The 16,465-nt window shown below is 37.7% G+C and overlaps 1 protein-coding gene across 1 annotated transcript in view; it reads right to left on the reverse strand.

Annotated features, from left to right (window-relative positions):
• Positions 1–16,157, reverse strand: part of LOC126761524 (protein trachealess) — a 40,108-nt gene extending 23,951 nt beyond the window's left edge. The window contains exons 1-2 of the mRNA XM_050477811.1: positions 15,175–16,157; positions 36–68 (exon numbers count right to left, since the gene is read on the reverse strand). Coding sequence (XP_050333768.1) covers positions 36–68; positions 15,175–15,500 — 359 coding nt within the window. The 5' untranslated portion in view covers positions 15,501–16,157. The remainder of the gene's footprint in view (positions 1–35; positions 69–15,174) is intronic.
• Between the last annotated feature and the right edge of the window lie 308 nt (positions 16,158–16,465).

The following is a 16,465-nucleotide window of genomic DNA, read 5'->3' on the forward strand; positions in this document are numbered from 1 at the left end:
GAGTAGGTAATCTCAAAATGTAAATAAATGCTTACCTATCACCCCAGCAAAGAGCATCATCGCGATATCTGCAAAATAGACAACAGTTGATTATTTATATTTTCAATTGACTAAGACATTGGATTTATAAATTTAATGAATCGATATAATAACATATGTTACAAAACATTTAAGACCGTTTATATAATATAATAATAAGCATTAATGCTGGAGGCGAAGGCTAATAAAAATGGATAAACACCAGCACATGAAAGATAGTTGCAATGCACTAACACTATTTTTCATTTCTACATATGTATGTATATAGTTAAACAAGAAGTAAAACTCTATCGAAAGTAGGGCCGCTGAGTGAAAAACCGGGCTCTGTGGTAAAAAGGGTGGTGCCTCTCCCTACAGACGTGCTTTTAATACTTTATAAATTTTATCAAACATAGGGTGATCCATTTCGACTGGTAACTGGCGAATGACAGGCTAAATCGAGGCGGGATTGTTCGCATAGACTTTAGACTTTACATATCCTCACAGGAAAAAGTCAAAAGGGTTGATATCATACGATCTGGGTGGCCAATCGGCCGGCCCAAAACGTGAAATTATCTGCTCCTTGAAGTATTTTCACAATAAATCCATTGATTGATGCGATGTGTGGGAAGTGTTGCCGTCTTATTGAATCCAAATATCGCCGAAATCACGAGGTTCAATTTCAGGCATCAAATAGTCGGTTATCATAAGCAATAACGGTCGCCATTGACGGTTACGTTCTCAGCGGCATCATTTTTGAAGAAATATGGACCGACGATTTCACCGGCCCACAAACCACATCAAACCGATGTTTTTTTGAATGAAGTGGCAGATCTTGAATCCCTTAAGTTTGTTCTTCGTCCCAAATGCGGCAATTTTGCTTGTTTACATATCTATTGAGCCAGAAATGGACCTCATCTCTGAACAAAATTTGGAACGAAAAAGGTCGAATCTTCTTGCAACTTTTCACAAGCCCGTAGAGCGAAGCGATTTCGGTGGAGAAGGTCGAGCGGCTTTTTAGTTCTTACATAATTGTGTATTTTGTACGTTTTCAGTTTAAGATCTCGCCGTAAAATGCGCCAAGTCGTTTCACACGTTAGTCCGATTTGCTGCGAACGGCGCCAAATCGACTCTCCACGGTCTTCGTGTACACTCTCAGCTACAGTTGCTATATTCTCTTCACTGCGTGCTGGACGTGGTCTATTCGGTCGAATATTCTCCAATAATGAATGCTGGGTTTCAAGATGGGTGATGATGTTGCGAATAGTCCGTCGGTTATGTTGACCATAAGTTAAGCGAAGTGCGCTATACACATTCTTTACAGAACCTGAATTTTCGTAATAAAGTTGAACGATTTGTAAACATTGTTTAAGCGTATGTCTTTCCATGATGAAATGCCAAACCTGACACGACTTACGCGCGATCTGTCAAAAAAGCCTATTGAGAAAAGTACATACTTATATCTGCTTGGATCACCCGTTATTATCCCACCTACTACTCCAATGTGTTTAAAAAATAAGTCAAATATGACAAGAGTGTTTCTTATCATATCCGTATAAAATTTGCTTTCTTGTTGTTGTAGTGTAGAATAAATTTGTTTTGTACGATTTTGAAAATTAATCATATATAGTATACTTAGTTCATATACTTTTAATCAACGATTTTTTTTCAAATTATATCGGAATAAAGGCATACAACTATATCTTCATACAAACATTTATTTAATTGAAGAAAAAAGCGGTGACGGTGACCACTTGAAGCAGAAACGCTTCATATGCAATATATCTCTTTTCACTGGCTCTTCTGAGTTATGAATATTTGCGGAAAGCTTTATTAACTGTAAAACTTCAAAATGCTCATAAAAGTATTATGATTCCTGAAACAGGAGTATGTACAAGTATACTGAATAATGCCGATAAAAAGTAATTCAGGAATCTGTGAAATATTTTGAAGACGAAGCGTTTCAAGCGTGTATCAGCTTTTCGGGACATTTTTTTGCTCGCCCTTGGAGTATTTTTGTCAATGAAAATGTGCTCAAAAGCGTTTAAACATTTTGTGTGGGTTACTCAAATATGCATTGCGTGCACGATCATACACGTACAACCATGCAAATGCATTTAGTGATTAAACACATTTCTTCATTGGCCAACTCAATTCTACAAGCTGCTGTGAGCCCGCTTGTTACTTGATCGTTCGTAACTTGATGTGAGCCATCAGCAAGTGTCTAAACATCACTCTCACCCAGTTAAGGATGCATTGTTTGCCGCCATTTTCTTGTTGTTTCTTTTGTTTCAGCAATTTTTATTGGAACTGCTAATACCAGCAATCTATGACTGACTTCGGTTGAGAATTTTTCACTCTTTATTTGGCAATTGTCCCCTTGTTTGCTACACATTTTCTGTGATTCAACGTCGTTTACGCGATTGCGCTGGACACGTGCCTTCGCAGGAATTCGAACATGTTTTTCTTGCACCCCTGCAGGTAAAATCATGCCATGCATCGATACGTAAAATTGCTTTAAATTCACTTTGACTTACTGTCTAGTATTTTAAAAATACCAATTTACCCTAAGAGGTAGGTTCAGCAAAAATATTTGAATTGCGCAATGTTTGTTTTCGTTATACTATGTACTCGCATTCACTAGAGAAATGTCTGTCAATTTAGAGGAGCTGTCTAATTCATTTCATTCCTACAGGGATATTTATGCGCGTATAAACACGTTAAGGTATATAAATAAATATGTATTTGTGTTCACATATTATCAAAGCGACGCTTGGCCGGCTGCTAATTTGTTTCATCATGGCTTAGTAATTATTATGTTAAACTAAGTACCCATTTTAGGGCTTCAGCTGTGGCGATAATTACAATCGACACGACAAGCGTGACAATCTTTGCATTCGAATTTAGGCGATGAGATCGTTGTCGGGCAAGGAGGGAGCTATTTTGAAATGTCGTCTGCCAAGCGCCTTGGGACCTCTATTTTCATGGCTACTACGCGAAAGGGAAAATTGCAGCAGTTTTTTTTTATTGAGGATGCCATATTGGCCGTGGTCAAATACCTAATTATGCACTTAACGAATAAATAAAGGCTATCGCTTAATGATCGTTAGGTTCGCGCTAACGACACACAAGTACACACATTACTGTAAATGCTACTTACATATAAAGATAAAGTGTTTCTAACTTTTGTTGGTCTTTGATTAAAAAGCCTATTCACTAATATCAACCAGTAGTGTTAAAACTATTCTGTCTGTACTAGTTTGATATGATTGTTTTTGCTGCCACAACATAATATTATTTTTTTTACAATTCATTGAACATTCGTTAATAGGCGAATATTGGCAAAATATTGTCTTCATTTGTGGTATCAAATAAGGTTACCTTATATTTAGTTTCCATGAAAATATTTGCTATTACTATTAGCTTTGAAGGTTACGGTGATTCAGTTTTATTAAAAACACAAGCCTACGAGTGATACCAAGCTTTCCAAGACGTTAAGAGATCGTTGAAAATATACCTCTTCTACTGATGAAAATATTAAAAAGTGAAGAATAGCATGCTTGAAAATCGTCAGGCAAGTGTTGGAGAGATGGCGAGAGAGCTAGTTCGCGAGTCCGTTCGAATGATTTTGGTGAACATTTTGGGTATGAAACACGTTCTTGCTTGACTGGTCTCGATAGAGCAGAATTTTTTCAAAAAGAGTACGGTTGTGACCGAATTTAAGGCCAAAAGAGCAATGAATACCATCGATGAACCACCGTATTCACCAGATTTGGCGCCGTATGATTTTTTCATGTTCCCCAAACTGAAATTGCCGCTCTGTGAAACCCTTTTTCGGTCGATCGAAGAAATATGTAGATCAAAATTCGCTGAAGGAGTTGAAAGCCATCCCAAAAAGTGTTTATGAAAAGTGTTTCAAGGACTGTAATATCGTTGGCATAAGTGTATTACGTCTAGTGGCGACAAAATAAATATTGATGAATATTTAAATATATACACCCTGAACAGGGTATATTAAGTTTGTCACGAAGTTTGTAACACCCAGAAGGAATCGTCGGAGACCCTATAAAGTATATATATAAATGATCAGTATATCGAGCTGAGTCGATTTAGCCATGTCCGTCTGTCTGTCTGTATATATACGAACTAGTCCCTCAATTTTTAAGATATCGTTTTGAAATTTTGCAAACATCATTTTCTCTTCAAGAAGCTGCTCATTTGTCGGAACGGCCGATATCGGACCACTATAACCTATAGCTGCCATACAAACTGAACGATCGGAATCAAATGCATGTATGGACAACTTTCACATTTGACAAGATATATTTACGAAATTTGGTATATATTGTTTTCTAAGACAACAATGTAATCTCCGAAGAAATTGTTCAGATCGGTTAACTATAGCATATAGCTGCCATACAAACTGAACGATCGGAATCAAGTTCTTGTATGGACAACTTTCACATTTGACAAGATATATTCACGAAACTTGGTATGTGCTATTTTCTAAGGCAACAATGTAATATCCGAAGAAATTGTTCAGATCGGTTAACTATAGCATATAGCTGCCATACAAACTGAACGATCGGAATCAAGTTCTTGTATGGACAACTTTCACATTTGACAAGATATATTCACCAAATTTGGTACGTGTTATTTTCTAAAACAACAATGTAATCTCCGAAGAAATTGTTCAGATCGGTTAACTATAGTATATAGCTGCCATATTTAGCTTCGGTGCAACCGAAGTTAACGTTTTTTCTTGTTTGCTTTTTATTTACAATTTCCGGGTACTTTTTTGTCCCAAAAGGCTGCATATTCGCTGTACGTACTAATTTTGGCTATTTCGTTATCGGAGTCATGTCAGGCATCTCAGGATAATAATTAGTGCAAAGTTTTATTTCGATATCTGTGTTAAAATACAAATAAAATGGTGTTACATTGTTTGTGGGTATGATTACGGTACGATTGTATTAATTTTTAAGCGGTGGTGAGAGGACTGTAGTGAAAACTGTAATGAAATTTGTTTATTATCCTCTAATATACGAAAGTTCTGGTAAAAGCCTACAAGCGGAGCTGTATGAACTGTTATTATCAATACAGACTCTCACTTTTAGCAGTTCTATACATATACATATGTATAATCATCATATGAGAGGTAAATTATGTCAGCGAAGCGTCAATATAATGACACAACTGACTTTTTGAACAAATTAGGCGTCCGTCAGTTCTGAGACTTAAATGTCCTGTCCCTCCCACGAATAATACTTAATCGTTCTGGGAGAGTAGTTGGGAGTATGTTAGAGCGGATTATCAAGTTCCGACTCCGGCTTTCGATGCTTCCCCCTACTATAAAAAAAAAAAAAAAAAATCATCATATGAGAGGTGAACGTGTTACAATACATTTCGTCAATTTTAGGTAACATTGCGCTTAGTAAATGACTATGTTTTAATGTTATTGCAGTTAAAATGTTAAAGCCTCAAAATCAGAATTATTATGTTAAGCATAATAATATCATTTTGTGGGAGCGGCAATGGTGCGATTCGTTTGGCGATATAAAACAACACAGAGTAGCAGAACTTCTACATTCTGCGAAACATATTGCGTATGTATAACAATTCGTCGTCAATAATTGAACATTGTGTTAATTCAAATAATAGTACAGCAGAAGCAAAAATATATAATGTTTTTTTTTTTGCATATTTCATTTTGCAGTACTGCTATTTCAGTGAACACAGCTGTACGTCTGCATGTAAATAAAAAAAAAAGTTTTTAACAGCAAAGTCCCCACAACATCATATCAAATTCTTGTGGATGTTGAATACACGTAACATAATTGACGCTCGTTACAGACTCTGTTACGATCAAAAATAACATAATAGATGGTAAATGTTGTAACCGTTTGCCCAAATGTTAATCAACGTAATAGTAATACATATAATATATATGTATGTACATATGTATGTATGTCGTAGAAATCAGATTCGATCTGTTTAATGATTATTGAATTCAAAAAGGCAGAGTGTACCAACAGGATATCAACAATACCTAACGAAAGGATTTCTATATTATATTTCTGTGTACATCTACCCGACATATGTACATACATACATATGTATGTATATGTATATGTACATATATCATTCAAAATAATTCAAAATGCAATTTAAAATTTTATAAAATCTGATATTGAAGTTAGTTGTTCTATGCACAAAAATGCAGAGATTTTGTGCAAAAATTTACCCATTTCTTTAGCAAATCATTTTGATGTAAAAAGAATTTAAAATTCTCCAGTGTGGTTGGTTGCCCAAATGTCAGGCATACATTGTTGCTGCGTTCACCGAGAAGCCCAACACCAAGCTGTGTGAACTCGAAGCAACATAGTAATCATAAAAACACACTTACACATGTACATAGTACATGTACATATGTATGTGTATTATCGATGTTCATATTCCGCCTGGAAGTGTGAATTTGCTCATTAAGAAGGTGTCCAACAATTTTTTGTTGTAGTTATTTTTTATTAGGTGACGCTCTCATTTGTGGTGGTTTTAATGAAGTTGCGGCACATTGCATTTCTACTCTCTATCTTCGCTTGTGATCGCTGCCTGTTCCGTGGGGTATGACGTGAGTGCTACACCAAGGTACAAATTAATATGGAGTTCGTTCTAGAAAATCGATCAAATTGACAAGCACAACCGCGTTTATTGTCCAATGAGACGATATATACATATGTGCAGTATGTACATATCTGCGCGGCAGTGGTCCATGGTAGCTGCTTGTCGACTACTCATGTATGTATATGTGTGTAGTTACTTAAGCGCATGGTATGTTGGCAACGAAGCTGTTGTTCCATCTGTGCGAGCATACTAAAAATCTCTTTAATTTTGAGTGGAGATTATTGGGGCGTTTATATTGTCCGCCAATATTATTATACCATGCTTTTTACGCGCTGTTCCGTTCCTCGGACTCAGCTGTTGTCGTAGCAGTACGTTGAACGAATATGTTTTTTGTTTTGATTTAAGTTGAATTCCGCTGTCCACTGATTGATCTACTGCAGGCTGTGTTGTTGGCAGTGTTGTGTTGGTGCAGCCGTTAGTTGATGATTGCTATGCCAGTCTGGAGCGAGTTCGATGAAAATTGTTAATACTGTCTGATGATAGTGACTTTGGATCGATTTGTTTCGAATTGAGTTTTATTGCCACCGATGCGCATTTACCCTTTGAGGTTTGCGACCTTGTTTGCCGGCATTGATGACTTCTACTTGTTGTATCCATTGCGTCGAGCTCTACCCAAACAACCGACAAAGAATCCCAAAATTTCACCACTCATACATATTTATAAGTGTTTTAGGATACAGCTTTTGTGAGTACAGTTCGCCGTGCGGTGAAGTACAGTCAAAATTTACAAGACAGCGAAAGCCAAAGTATTTTTGTACCGACATTTGATTTAGCGAAGCTATAACAATTATAATTTAATTAGAGCTATTTATACAAGTAAATGATTAATTTTAAAGAAACATTGTCTAAAAAATATGCAGACAAATTGGTAAAATTGGAAAGAAGATTTTCGCTCGAGGAACTCGAATTGATGATATTGCTTCTGTGGAAGATTCGTAGAACTTTCGTCTTGCCAACGGTAAATATGACACGAAAAAGATTTTTTGGCGTTTTAATTGAGTTGGATTTCAAAACAAGTAGTTGTCTTTCTCTATTCGTCGCTACTTTTTCCAATAGACCGATGGCTTAAGTCATCACTTGTGTATTCTATTCATTTGTAGTTAGCAGGTAGCCTATGTACTTTATAGAATATACATACATAGTTAATAAAGCATTTGTATGCTTAGAATGGCGTCGTTGTCCAGATGGTGTATTACCGCTCTCTACATACTTAAATACATACATACATACATACATACTTATGCGAGTATAACTGAGTTGGATATGCATTATAAGCACTTGTAAATGCGCTTTATGATTTGCGCTGCATTACATATTCCAAGCAGGTATTTGTACTTTTGCACTTAACGTATGGCTGTGCAAGTGAGCCTGCGCATGCGTACTGCAACACAAACGCACACATGCTCACAATTCAATTCACGACATGTAATAGTGTGTCAAAGGGGCTGCTTACTGTAAGTGTGTGTTTGCAATTTGATGCGGCCCTTTGCTGCGTTGGAACCGCTTCTATGAGCTGCCGCAGAAATTAGCCTACAGCCGGACGGTAGCACTGCACACGCGGAGTACCATGCACTGTGTCAGTGATTGTGGCGGTGAGAAATGAAACGGAGTGAAGTTACCACTGAAGGCTTGATGTGGTTGTTAGACCCGCTGCCGCTTAAACTTAATCAAGATTGTGTAAATTTTAGAGTTTGACTTGTCGACACAAACTACCATGTTATTTCGCTTTGACTTCGCCGACCATAAGGATGTGTCCATCTGGGTTGTGATGCCAGTGCCTTGTAATGAGTTTTCGGCTGCAGGCTGTGTGAACATCTTCGACATCATCAAATAATCATCAAAATTATATAGAATATAGTATAACCAAAAACATTGAAAAGAACAACAATTGCAACAATACAATAATAACAACGTAACGAGAACTTCAGCAGCGTACAAACGCGCTTGTTGGCGGCACGGCATTGGAGTGAGGGTGCAATGTTTTGAATTCGATTGGATGCATGGTGGCGGTGTGCAGTGGCAGAAACTTCCAATTTGCATAACTTAATTGAATCTGCGGCAACGTCAGTTGTCAGAATCCTCCGTACGCAGACACTCGAACTTTATAAAATGGCGTTACTGCGTCTGCAGGTGCTGCGATGAGCTCTGGGCAGAGATTTGGATGATTGAAATGCATTTGAAATCAATGAGTTTGCCTGATAAGAATATCACAGCGATGGTGTTGCAATAATGCAAACCTGTTAACATATTTGTGGAAATTAATGGCGGCGTGTACTGCAGCCACCCTTTTTGCGCGCATCCAAGTAAGGCGGCTGGCTGGTCAAGCTGGTGCACACAATTTAAGCCACAACATAGCAATGTGCATATATGTACATATGTACGTGCACGAAGATGCAAGGCAATGGCGGTGAATTTTATCCATTTTATTGTTGAAGTAATATGTCGGTTATGGGTTGTAAAGCGCACATTGCAGCCGTGGAACGAATTAGCAGCGATTTTACTGAAGCGCTGCAGTTGCTCAACGGCGATAACACTAGCAGCACGGTAACGCAACGAACGGCAACAATTGCTATAAAAAGTATAAGAAAGAAGAATCAGCTAAGAGGTTCGCAACCCATTTGCTGCTCACCTGACTGGCCAAATCAACAGTGAATGTAGATGGCTGATTGTGTGAAGTGAATCGCATTCAAGGGGTGTGCACTCAGCACTTCCACTTCAAAGCCAGCGTTGACTTTTGCCTTTCGCCCGATTTGCAGCGCCCGCTCTGCAGTCACTGCCGTCTCTACGAAGCTGCTTCGCTTTGTTTTCCAGCGCCGCAATTCTCATCACTTCCAACTCAAAGCAATTGCCTCAGCATGCCGCTATCATCATCATTATTGCGAGCATCTTCATCATAATTTCTTGCATTTTATATCACTTTTGGCTGAATTTTATTTTATTATTATTTTTTTTTTTTAATTTTGCGTTTATGCCTCTTGCCGTCTGCTTATGCGTTCTGCAATTTCGCCGCATTTATTTATTTCGTTTTGGTCATTGCTTTGCATAGCCGAGAACATCGTTTTTGCTGCCTTCTGTTGTTGTCGTTTTATTAGTGCTCGGCCACTCACCAATCACGTTCGAAAATAAATTGTGGAAATTGTGATTCGCATTTTATATGGCATGGTGTAGTAAGTAGTTTGGGTCTCACAGCGCAGTACGGAGATCCTCCCATTCGCGCCATAATTTCACAATCGTTCTTAATATAGCTAGCTGCTTGCACATACAACTGTGCATATACGCTTTTGACATTGTAATATTTGTTTGTGTGGGTGTGCGCAACTACTTCACTTAAATTAGGCTGTTCATCAAAGTGCCGAAGATGGAATCGTCGCCTGTTGACGAGATGACCCAGCCGGCTGCTTCGGTTATGTTGGAAGAGCGATGTAGTTGAATTGAACTTGCACGCCGCATGCATACACATGTATGAACATGTGTTTGTTTGCATTCGAATTTTAATAAGTGATAATAACAACAAGAAATAATGTCAAATATTACACCATAATAAAATGTGGATATACAAAAGTACATCCAAATGAAGTATGTACATATGTATGTACATAAGTATATCGAAATAAAAACTTAAAATACATTTTCACTGTTATTCGATTTCTGAGTTTAGCCGATTTTGAAATCGTATCAGTGTGCGGTAAGTGAAACACTCATCAAATGGCTATAATCGACGTTGAAGGATAAAGGGTGAAGGGGAGGCGAAATGCAACTTGAAGTCGCGAATTCCCGCCGAATATGAACCATAAGGCATTGCCAGCTTATCCATACATATTTATTTTTAAATATAATGCCTTTATATTTGTTTTTTGCCTTTTTGCACTCTTCGCTTTGAAGTGAGCACTCGTATTCTTCCTGTTCAAATGTAAAGCCACGACGTAGTGAATGGTTGGCGACGGACGTCGAACGGCGAACGGCGGTGGTCAGCGGGCGATGGTAAATTCGATTTGCAGCAACATTCGTCGAGGTAATAACTCAGGTGATTATAGTAATTATGCGTTCTGACGCGATGCAAGTACGGATAACGCTATTTCGATATAATTGAAAAATCCTGATAGACTTTTATTATGTACCGCCAAGTATGAATCGACGGTTGGATGGATGTTGGCGATGTGTTTGGTGTTTGGTGCAAGTGCTGATCATTGGATTCTCTTTCAATTGCGATCGATGAGTTAAAGCTTTGTGTGCGCGGTCTAGCTGCTGACCATGTTAAAATATAATAAATTGTTGAAGTAATAACGATAAAGTGCTCACTCAGCTAGATTTACAACAACGATCCAATCAACAACCGATTCGTTTGCCTGTCCTCGTTCGGCGCATTTTCAATGCTAGATCTAACCTATTACTCGAGTTCCACTTAATACTAGAAAGACTTTCCTTTTGTATCTACCAACAAACTAGAGATCTTAAGAATTTTACCTAATGAATTTTTACGAACATAAGTATAAATCCTTCGTTTGTGTCAATTCCAATACTGCAGAATTATTCATTTAACTTATTTTTTTTTTAGAAACTGGACTTTAGGAGTTTTGTCTTAAATATAGGTAACGATGTTTCTTTTATAGTTAAAATGATTTTTTTATTATAGTTAAACCGAATATTTGCAATATATGTACATATGTACATATGTATATGTACATACATATATAGGAAAATTGTCAATGTTTTTACACATTGTTGAAAATTTTTATAATCACTTGGTTAGTTTCCATAGTTTTTGATCTGTTTACGCGCAAACATTTAGGCATATTTATATAATAACAGAGCTGGCATGGAATTGCCTTGCTAAATTCATGTAAGCACAATTATGGGATGATAGGTCGATTAACCAAAATGATGAGAATGAAGGAAAAAAATACCCTGTGTATGTTTGTCTGTATGAGTCTATTCGCTGTCAGGAGTGAAAATATAGATATTTAGACTGTCAGAATTTTAGGATTTGATACCGGCACAAATACTTAGTATGTATAACAAATCTTTGGGTGGGGGCGTGGTATACGTGAGATACATAACCATGTTAAAATAACCAAACTGCTGTAATATCCATGTCCATCTTCCATATGATAATTTTTTTTGAAAATTTCATCTTCCATAACATATTTTTTTTTGAAGATTTTATAAAATACTCTTCCATATTTCAATTTTTTTTTGAAAATTTCCTAAAATTCGTTAAATTTTTCACCGGAGACGCCAGAACTCTAAATTTTTTATGATGGAGATAAGTTAAACATACATACATATAATTGTATACAATTGGTTTAGCTGACTTTAAAGTGAATTTTTATATCAAACATACTTTACTGATTTCAAACGAAATATTCCCATGACTATTTTATTCTTGTTATGTCAGTTTTAAACCGTAAATGGGCCAACAATCTAATCTACTTTCCACATAACATTTCTTAAATTACTATGCTTCAGAAATAATCTGTCTCCGGCTTTATGTCAATGTCATATAGTGAATAACTTTATACGCGAAGAAAGAATATTCATAAAATTATGTGACAAAAAGGCATAATATTGGCCCAAACGTACCTCCATACACTGAGTATATCGGTAGTAAACCATCGTTGTGATTTACGTGAGTGCCTGACGTCGACGGCCCAACCTTATGGTGTACATGGATCAAAATAATGCCCTGATCACCGACCCAGATAATACATTTTTTTGCAAGTATTTTTTGGTTCCAATTGGTCGGGTCGGGTGACATCTTTTCCACCTTGGTCGGGTTTGAGGCCGATCTAAAACCTTTGCCGTGCTGTGGGTCCGCCACCCGGCCGCAGTGCGACTCCACACTAAATTGAATTTTTCTACCTTCCTTTAGGTTTAAACCGTGGCCGTCTCCCCAAAGAGACACGCCAAATGAGCAGATTGGAGAGAACTCCAATGGCTAACTGCTCTTCGTGGTACCAGATTTAAGTCTCCGGTCAGACCTTGTAGCTTTTGCTACTACCAGTTGAGCACCCATCAAACTCAATGACTGGTGACATTTGTCGTTTAACTTCAAATGTTTTTTCATTAGAGGAAAACTCATTCAAACTCTGTACTGCTCGTATCAGTTCTCGCTGAGTATTTGAACACTATATTTGACAAGACTAAGCTGAAATATAGTACATTTTGGATTTTAGTCGTCTCTTACGACATGTATACCTTACTGCAGGCAAATTCTACCCTCTGCCCGCTGAACAATCGTTCTGAAAATTTGATTTGGAACAAGGAATGTGAGAAATCGGTCAATAACTTCCGCCAGCCTCCATTCCACAATTTTATATTTCAATTTCATTAAACATGAATGTTGCAGTTAGCATAATATGATCCTCAGAATGAATTTGTACCAGATATGTTGAATGTCACATTTTCAGTTTATTGGCAAGGTTTTTAATAAAAATTGTTGCTAACTTCAAGAAGTGTCTTTAACTGATATAAATTGTGATAGTATAGTATATATAGGAACTAGTTGTTGTTTATTATGAATATTAAATTGTTGGAAAAGGCTTACTGTGATTCAGTTTTATCAAAAACAAGCCTACGTGTGGTACAAAGCCCTCAAAGACGGTCCAGAGATTGTTGAAAACATGCCTAGTTCGGGACGACCTTCAACCTCTTCAGCTGCTGAAACTATTGAAAAAGTGAAGGATATGCTGCCATAAAATCGTCAGGTAAGTGTTAGAGAGATGGCAAGAGAGCTCGGATTCTTACTCGACTCGCCCATAAAAAGCTGAATTTTTTTCAAAAAAAGTACCGTAAATACGTCTCTTTGGGCATGCTTGTTCGTGCGAATTCCGATCCGACATTCATGCAGAGTATTATAACTGTTGATGAGACATGAGTTTATGAGTTTGACATGCAAGCAAGTCAACAATCAGCGGAATGGAACCCGTTTTCAGACAAGCGATGAGACAAATCAAAATTCGCTGAAGGAATCTCCGGGTACTTTTTTGTCACAAAGTATTATATCTAAGCGTAACACTGAACCACTTATATTCTCATTCAAATTATTATAATAATGTTTGAATTCCTATGATTTTGATAGATAGACATGTACAACCAGCTATTGCTGGTTACTTACATATATTATTTATTGAGAATGGAGCTTAATGAGCTTGTTCCTTAGCGTGTTTGTAATCATCTTAACTTGACACACACGCTATCACTATTGCTCTACTGGAAACCGAAAGCCTATTTCTACTACATGGAATCGTTTTTTATACCATGTTCAGACCGACACTTAATCACACGATTTCGGCTGTTGAATGGATTATCCCACTAATCTTAAAAATTTATCAAGATTTCGCCATACAAAAATGACAGTTCCAAAACACTTCATTGAAATGATTTGAAACTGATCCACGCTAAATCTCTCTGTGCGACTCTGATTTTGCGCAATCTACTTGTCAGCACTGGAAATCTGTTACATTATCACAGCTGATTTAGACACTACAAAGGGAAAAAAATGTAAACAAACAAATTTTTTTAAAGCAATGAATCTAATTTCATCTGAAAATCGACTTAACAAATGAAAAAATGCATCCATTATTTCTATTATATGGAAAATATTAAAAAAAGACGTCTTTTTATTTCAAAATACTATATGACAATCTTTTCTTTTGATAAATATTAAGCGATGTGAGTTCTTGAATGACAATAACAGCTGTTTTGACCTTTCTAACGGCAGTGAGAACACTGTTGGGTTATGAAATGCTTAAATATAATCTAATCTTTTAAATTTTCGGCCTGAACATGGTATTAGAGAGCCATTCAGATTTGTTAAGAAGTTGAAGGTGTAGAGTCCACATTTTAGATTACCCATGTCTTTACGCCAATCAAATAGTTTCCGAATATTCGTCATGCTGACTTTTATGTATCGTAACTGTTCGGCGTACACACTTTTGTAGTCACTTCACTTTTAGCGTCCGAAATAAACTTGATTCTTGTTTCATTTGGAGACAACACCAGGCAAGTTTTTATTAAACTCACAAAATGTCAAAAGCAAGTTTTTATAAAATCCACCAAACGCCAGTGAAAAACGTCAACTTCAGGCTTTAAAGCTTTGTAACAACAATTTGTCTTTTTTGCTTGCTTCTTTGCTTTTAGCTTTGCTGATTGTCCCACCACTTGTAGAATCAATAACTGTATACATATGTCTCTATTCAGAACTTGCTTTTTGTTCAGTTTTTTTGTGAGTTGCGAACTCTCTTTTAATTGAATAATGTTCTACAATTCTAAAAAAACTTCGCTTGTTCAATCCCTCAACAAAAACCACTGATAACAGAACTAGCCAAGAACGACGCTTTGCTTCATTAAAGTAAGAACAGACTCAGACTTTTCTACATGAAACATTGGATTACCGATTTTCAAATGACGCAATTATCTACAAATAAAATGCTTCGAAAACGGTAACCACAAACGGTTTTTTGTAAATAGGAGTACCTGTAATATGGAAATCCTTGTGGTACGTGTAAGTCCATGGGCATGGCCGTCGGATTGAGGTGGTGAGAGTGATGTGTGTGGTGCGAGTGGTGTGTGTGGCCGTGATGATGTGGATGGTGGTGCGAGTGGTGGTGAGCAGCAGCGGCGATCTGATGGTGGTGTGGGTGGTGATGGTGATGTTGAGCTACTGCCGCCACGTTCTGGACATGTGCCGCTGCTGCTGCCGCGAATCCCGCATCGGCGCTTGCAGCCGTTGCTGCCATAGCGTGATGGCCCAATACCGCTGCCCATGGCGATGCGACAAAACCGCTACTTGGATGATCCATTGCACGAGAAATCGTAGTCAATCACTTATACTTTGAATTTAATTGAAAACTATGTACGAATGTGTATAGCTTAATTCATTGCACTGCACGTTTTTCAAAATTCTTACATTCGCTACACCAAATTTATTAGTTATATAAAATATATGTATGTATTTCTGATTTTCACTTTCACTTGTTTCGGCTGATATGAATCATCACTTTAAAGACGGCACAATTTTGACAACTATTTTGCGCCGAGATTTGTGTCGGAATTCACTGCACTCAAACAATCTGAATGGCGAACCGTATTGTTTCACTTATGCATATGTATATATATATATGCTAGTATGTAGTACGACATATGTTCGCACATATAGCCTCCGGCTTTAATAATCATGCGTGCGAGAGCGTCATAGACCGCCGATTTGCCAGAGGCAAACAATCAGCGAATGAAACGATTTAACGAATCCACTTGCCGACGGAATACCCATTGCTACTACTAATATACAAGCGAGCCAGCCGTTCTCACAATTAGAGGTTTCCCTACACTGTGCAGTGCGTTTTAATTTGAACGCCTTTTTCCGCGTTCACCTCTGCACGGCATGAAAATTGGCGATAAACTATCCGCCTCGCATCAGGAAACATGGTCGCCACTCATCTCATCAAGCGAAGCATCCAACACAGCGCAGCGGTGTCTGAGGTGCCGTGTGGCAGCCAGAGTTGCCTCACTGCATTTATGTTTTCAGCTGCAACATCGTCGTTATTGCCAGACGTTCGTTGTTGTTGTTGGAATTACCAATACTGCCAGCATCATCGTCGTCATCGTCTTCCAACATCGGTGGCGATGTGCACATACTAGTCGTCGCTTCGGCCGGCTCAGTAATCGGGCCAACAACAAGGTGGCCAATTGATGGTGTTAGTGTTACTGTTGTTGCTGCTGGAGGGACATAAACCTGCCCCAACGAAACGAAAAGACCAGTTCGAGA

Source organism: Bactrocera neohumeralis, chromosome 6 (genome assembly GCF_024586455.1).
Source record: "Bactrocera neohumeralis isolate Rockhampton chromosome 6, APGP_CSIRO_Bneo_wtdbg2-racon-allhic-juicebox.fasta_v2, whole genome shotgun sequence".
Lineage (NCBI taxonomy): Eukaryota > Metazoa > Arthropoda > Insecta > Diptera > Tephritidae > Bactrocera > Bactrocera neohumeralis.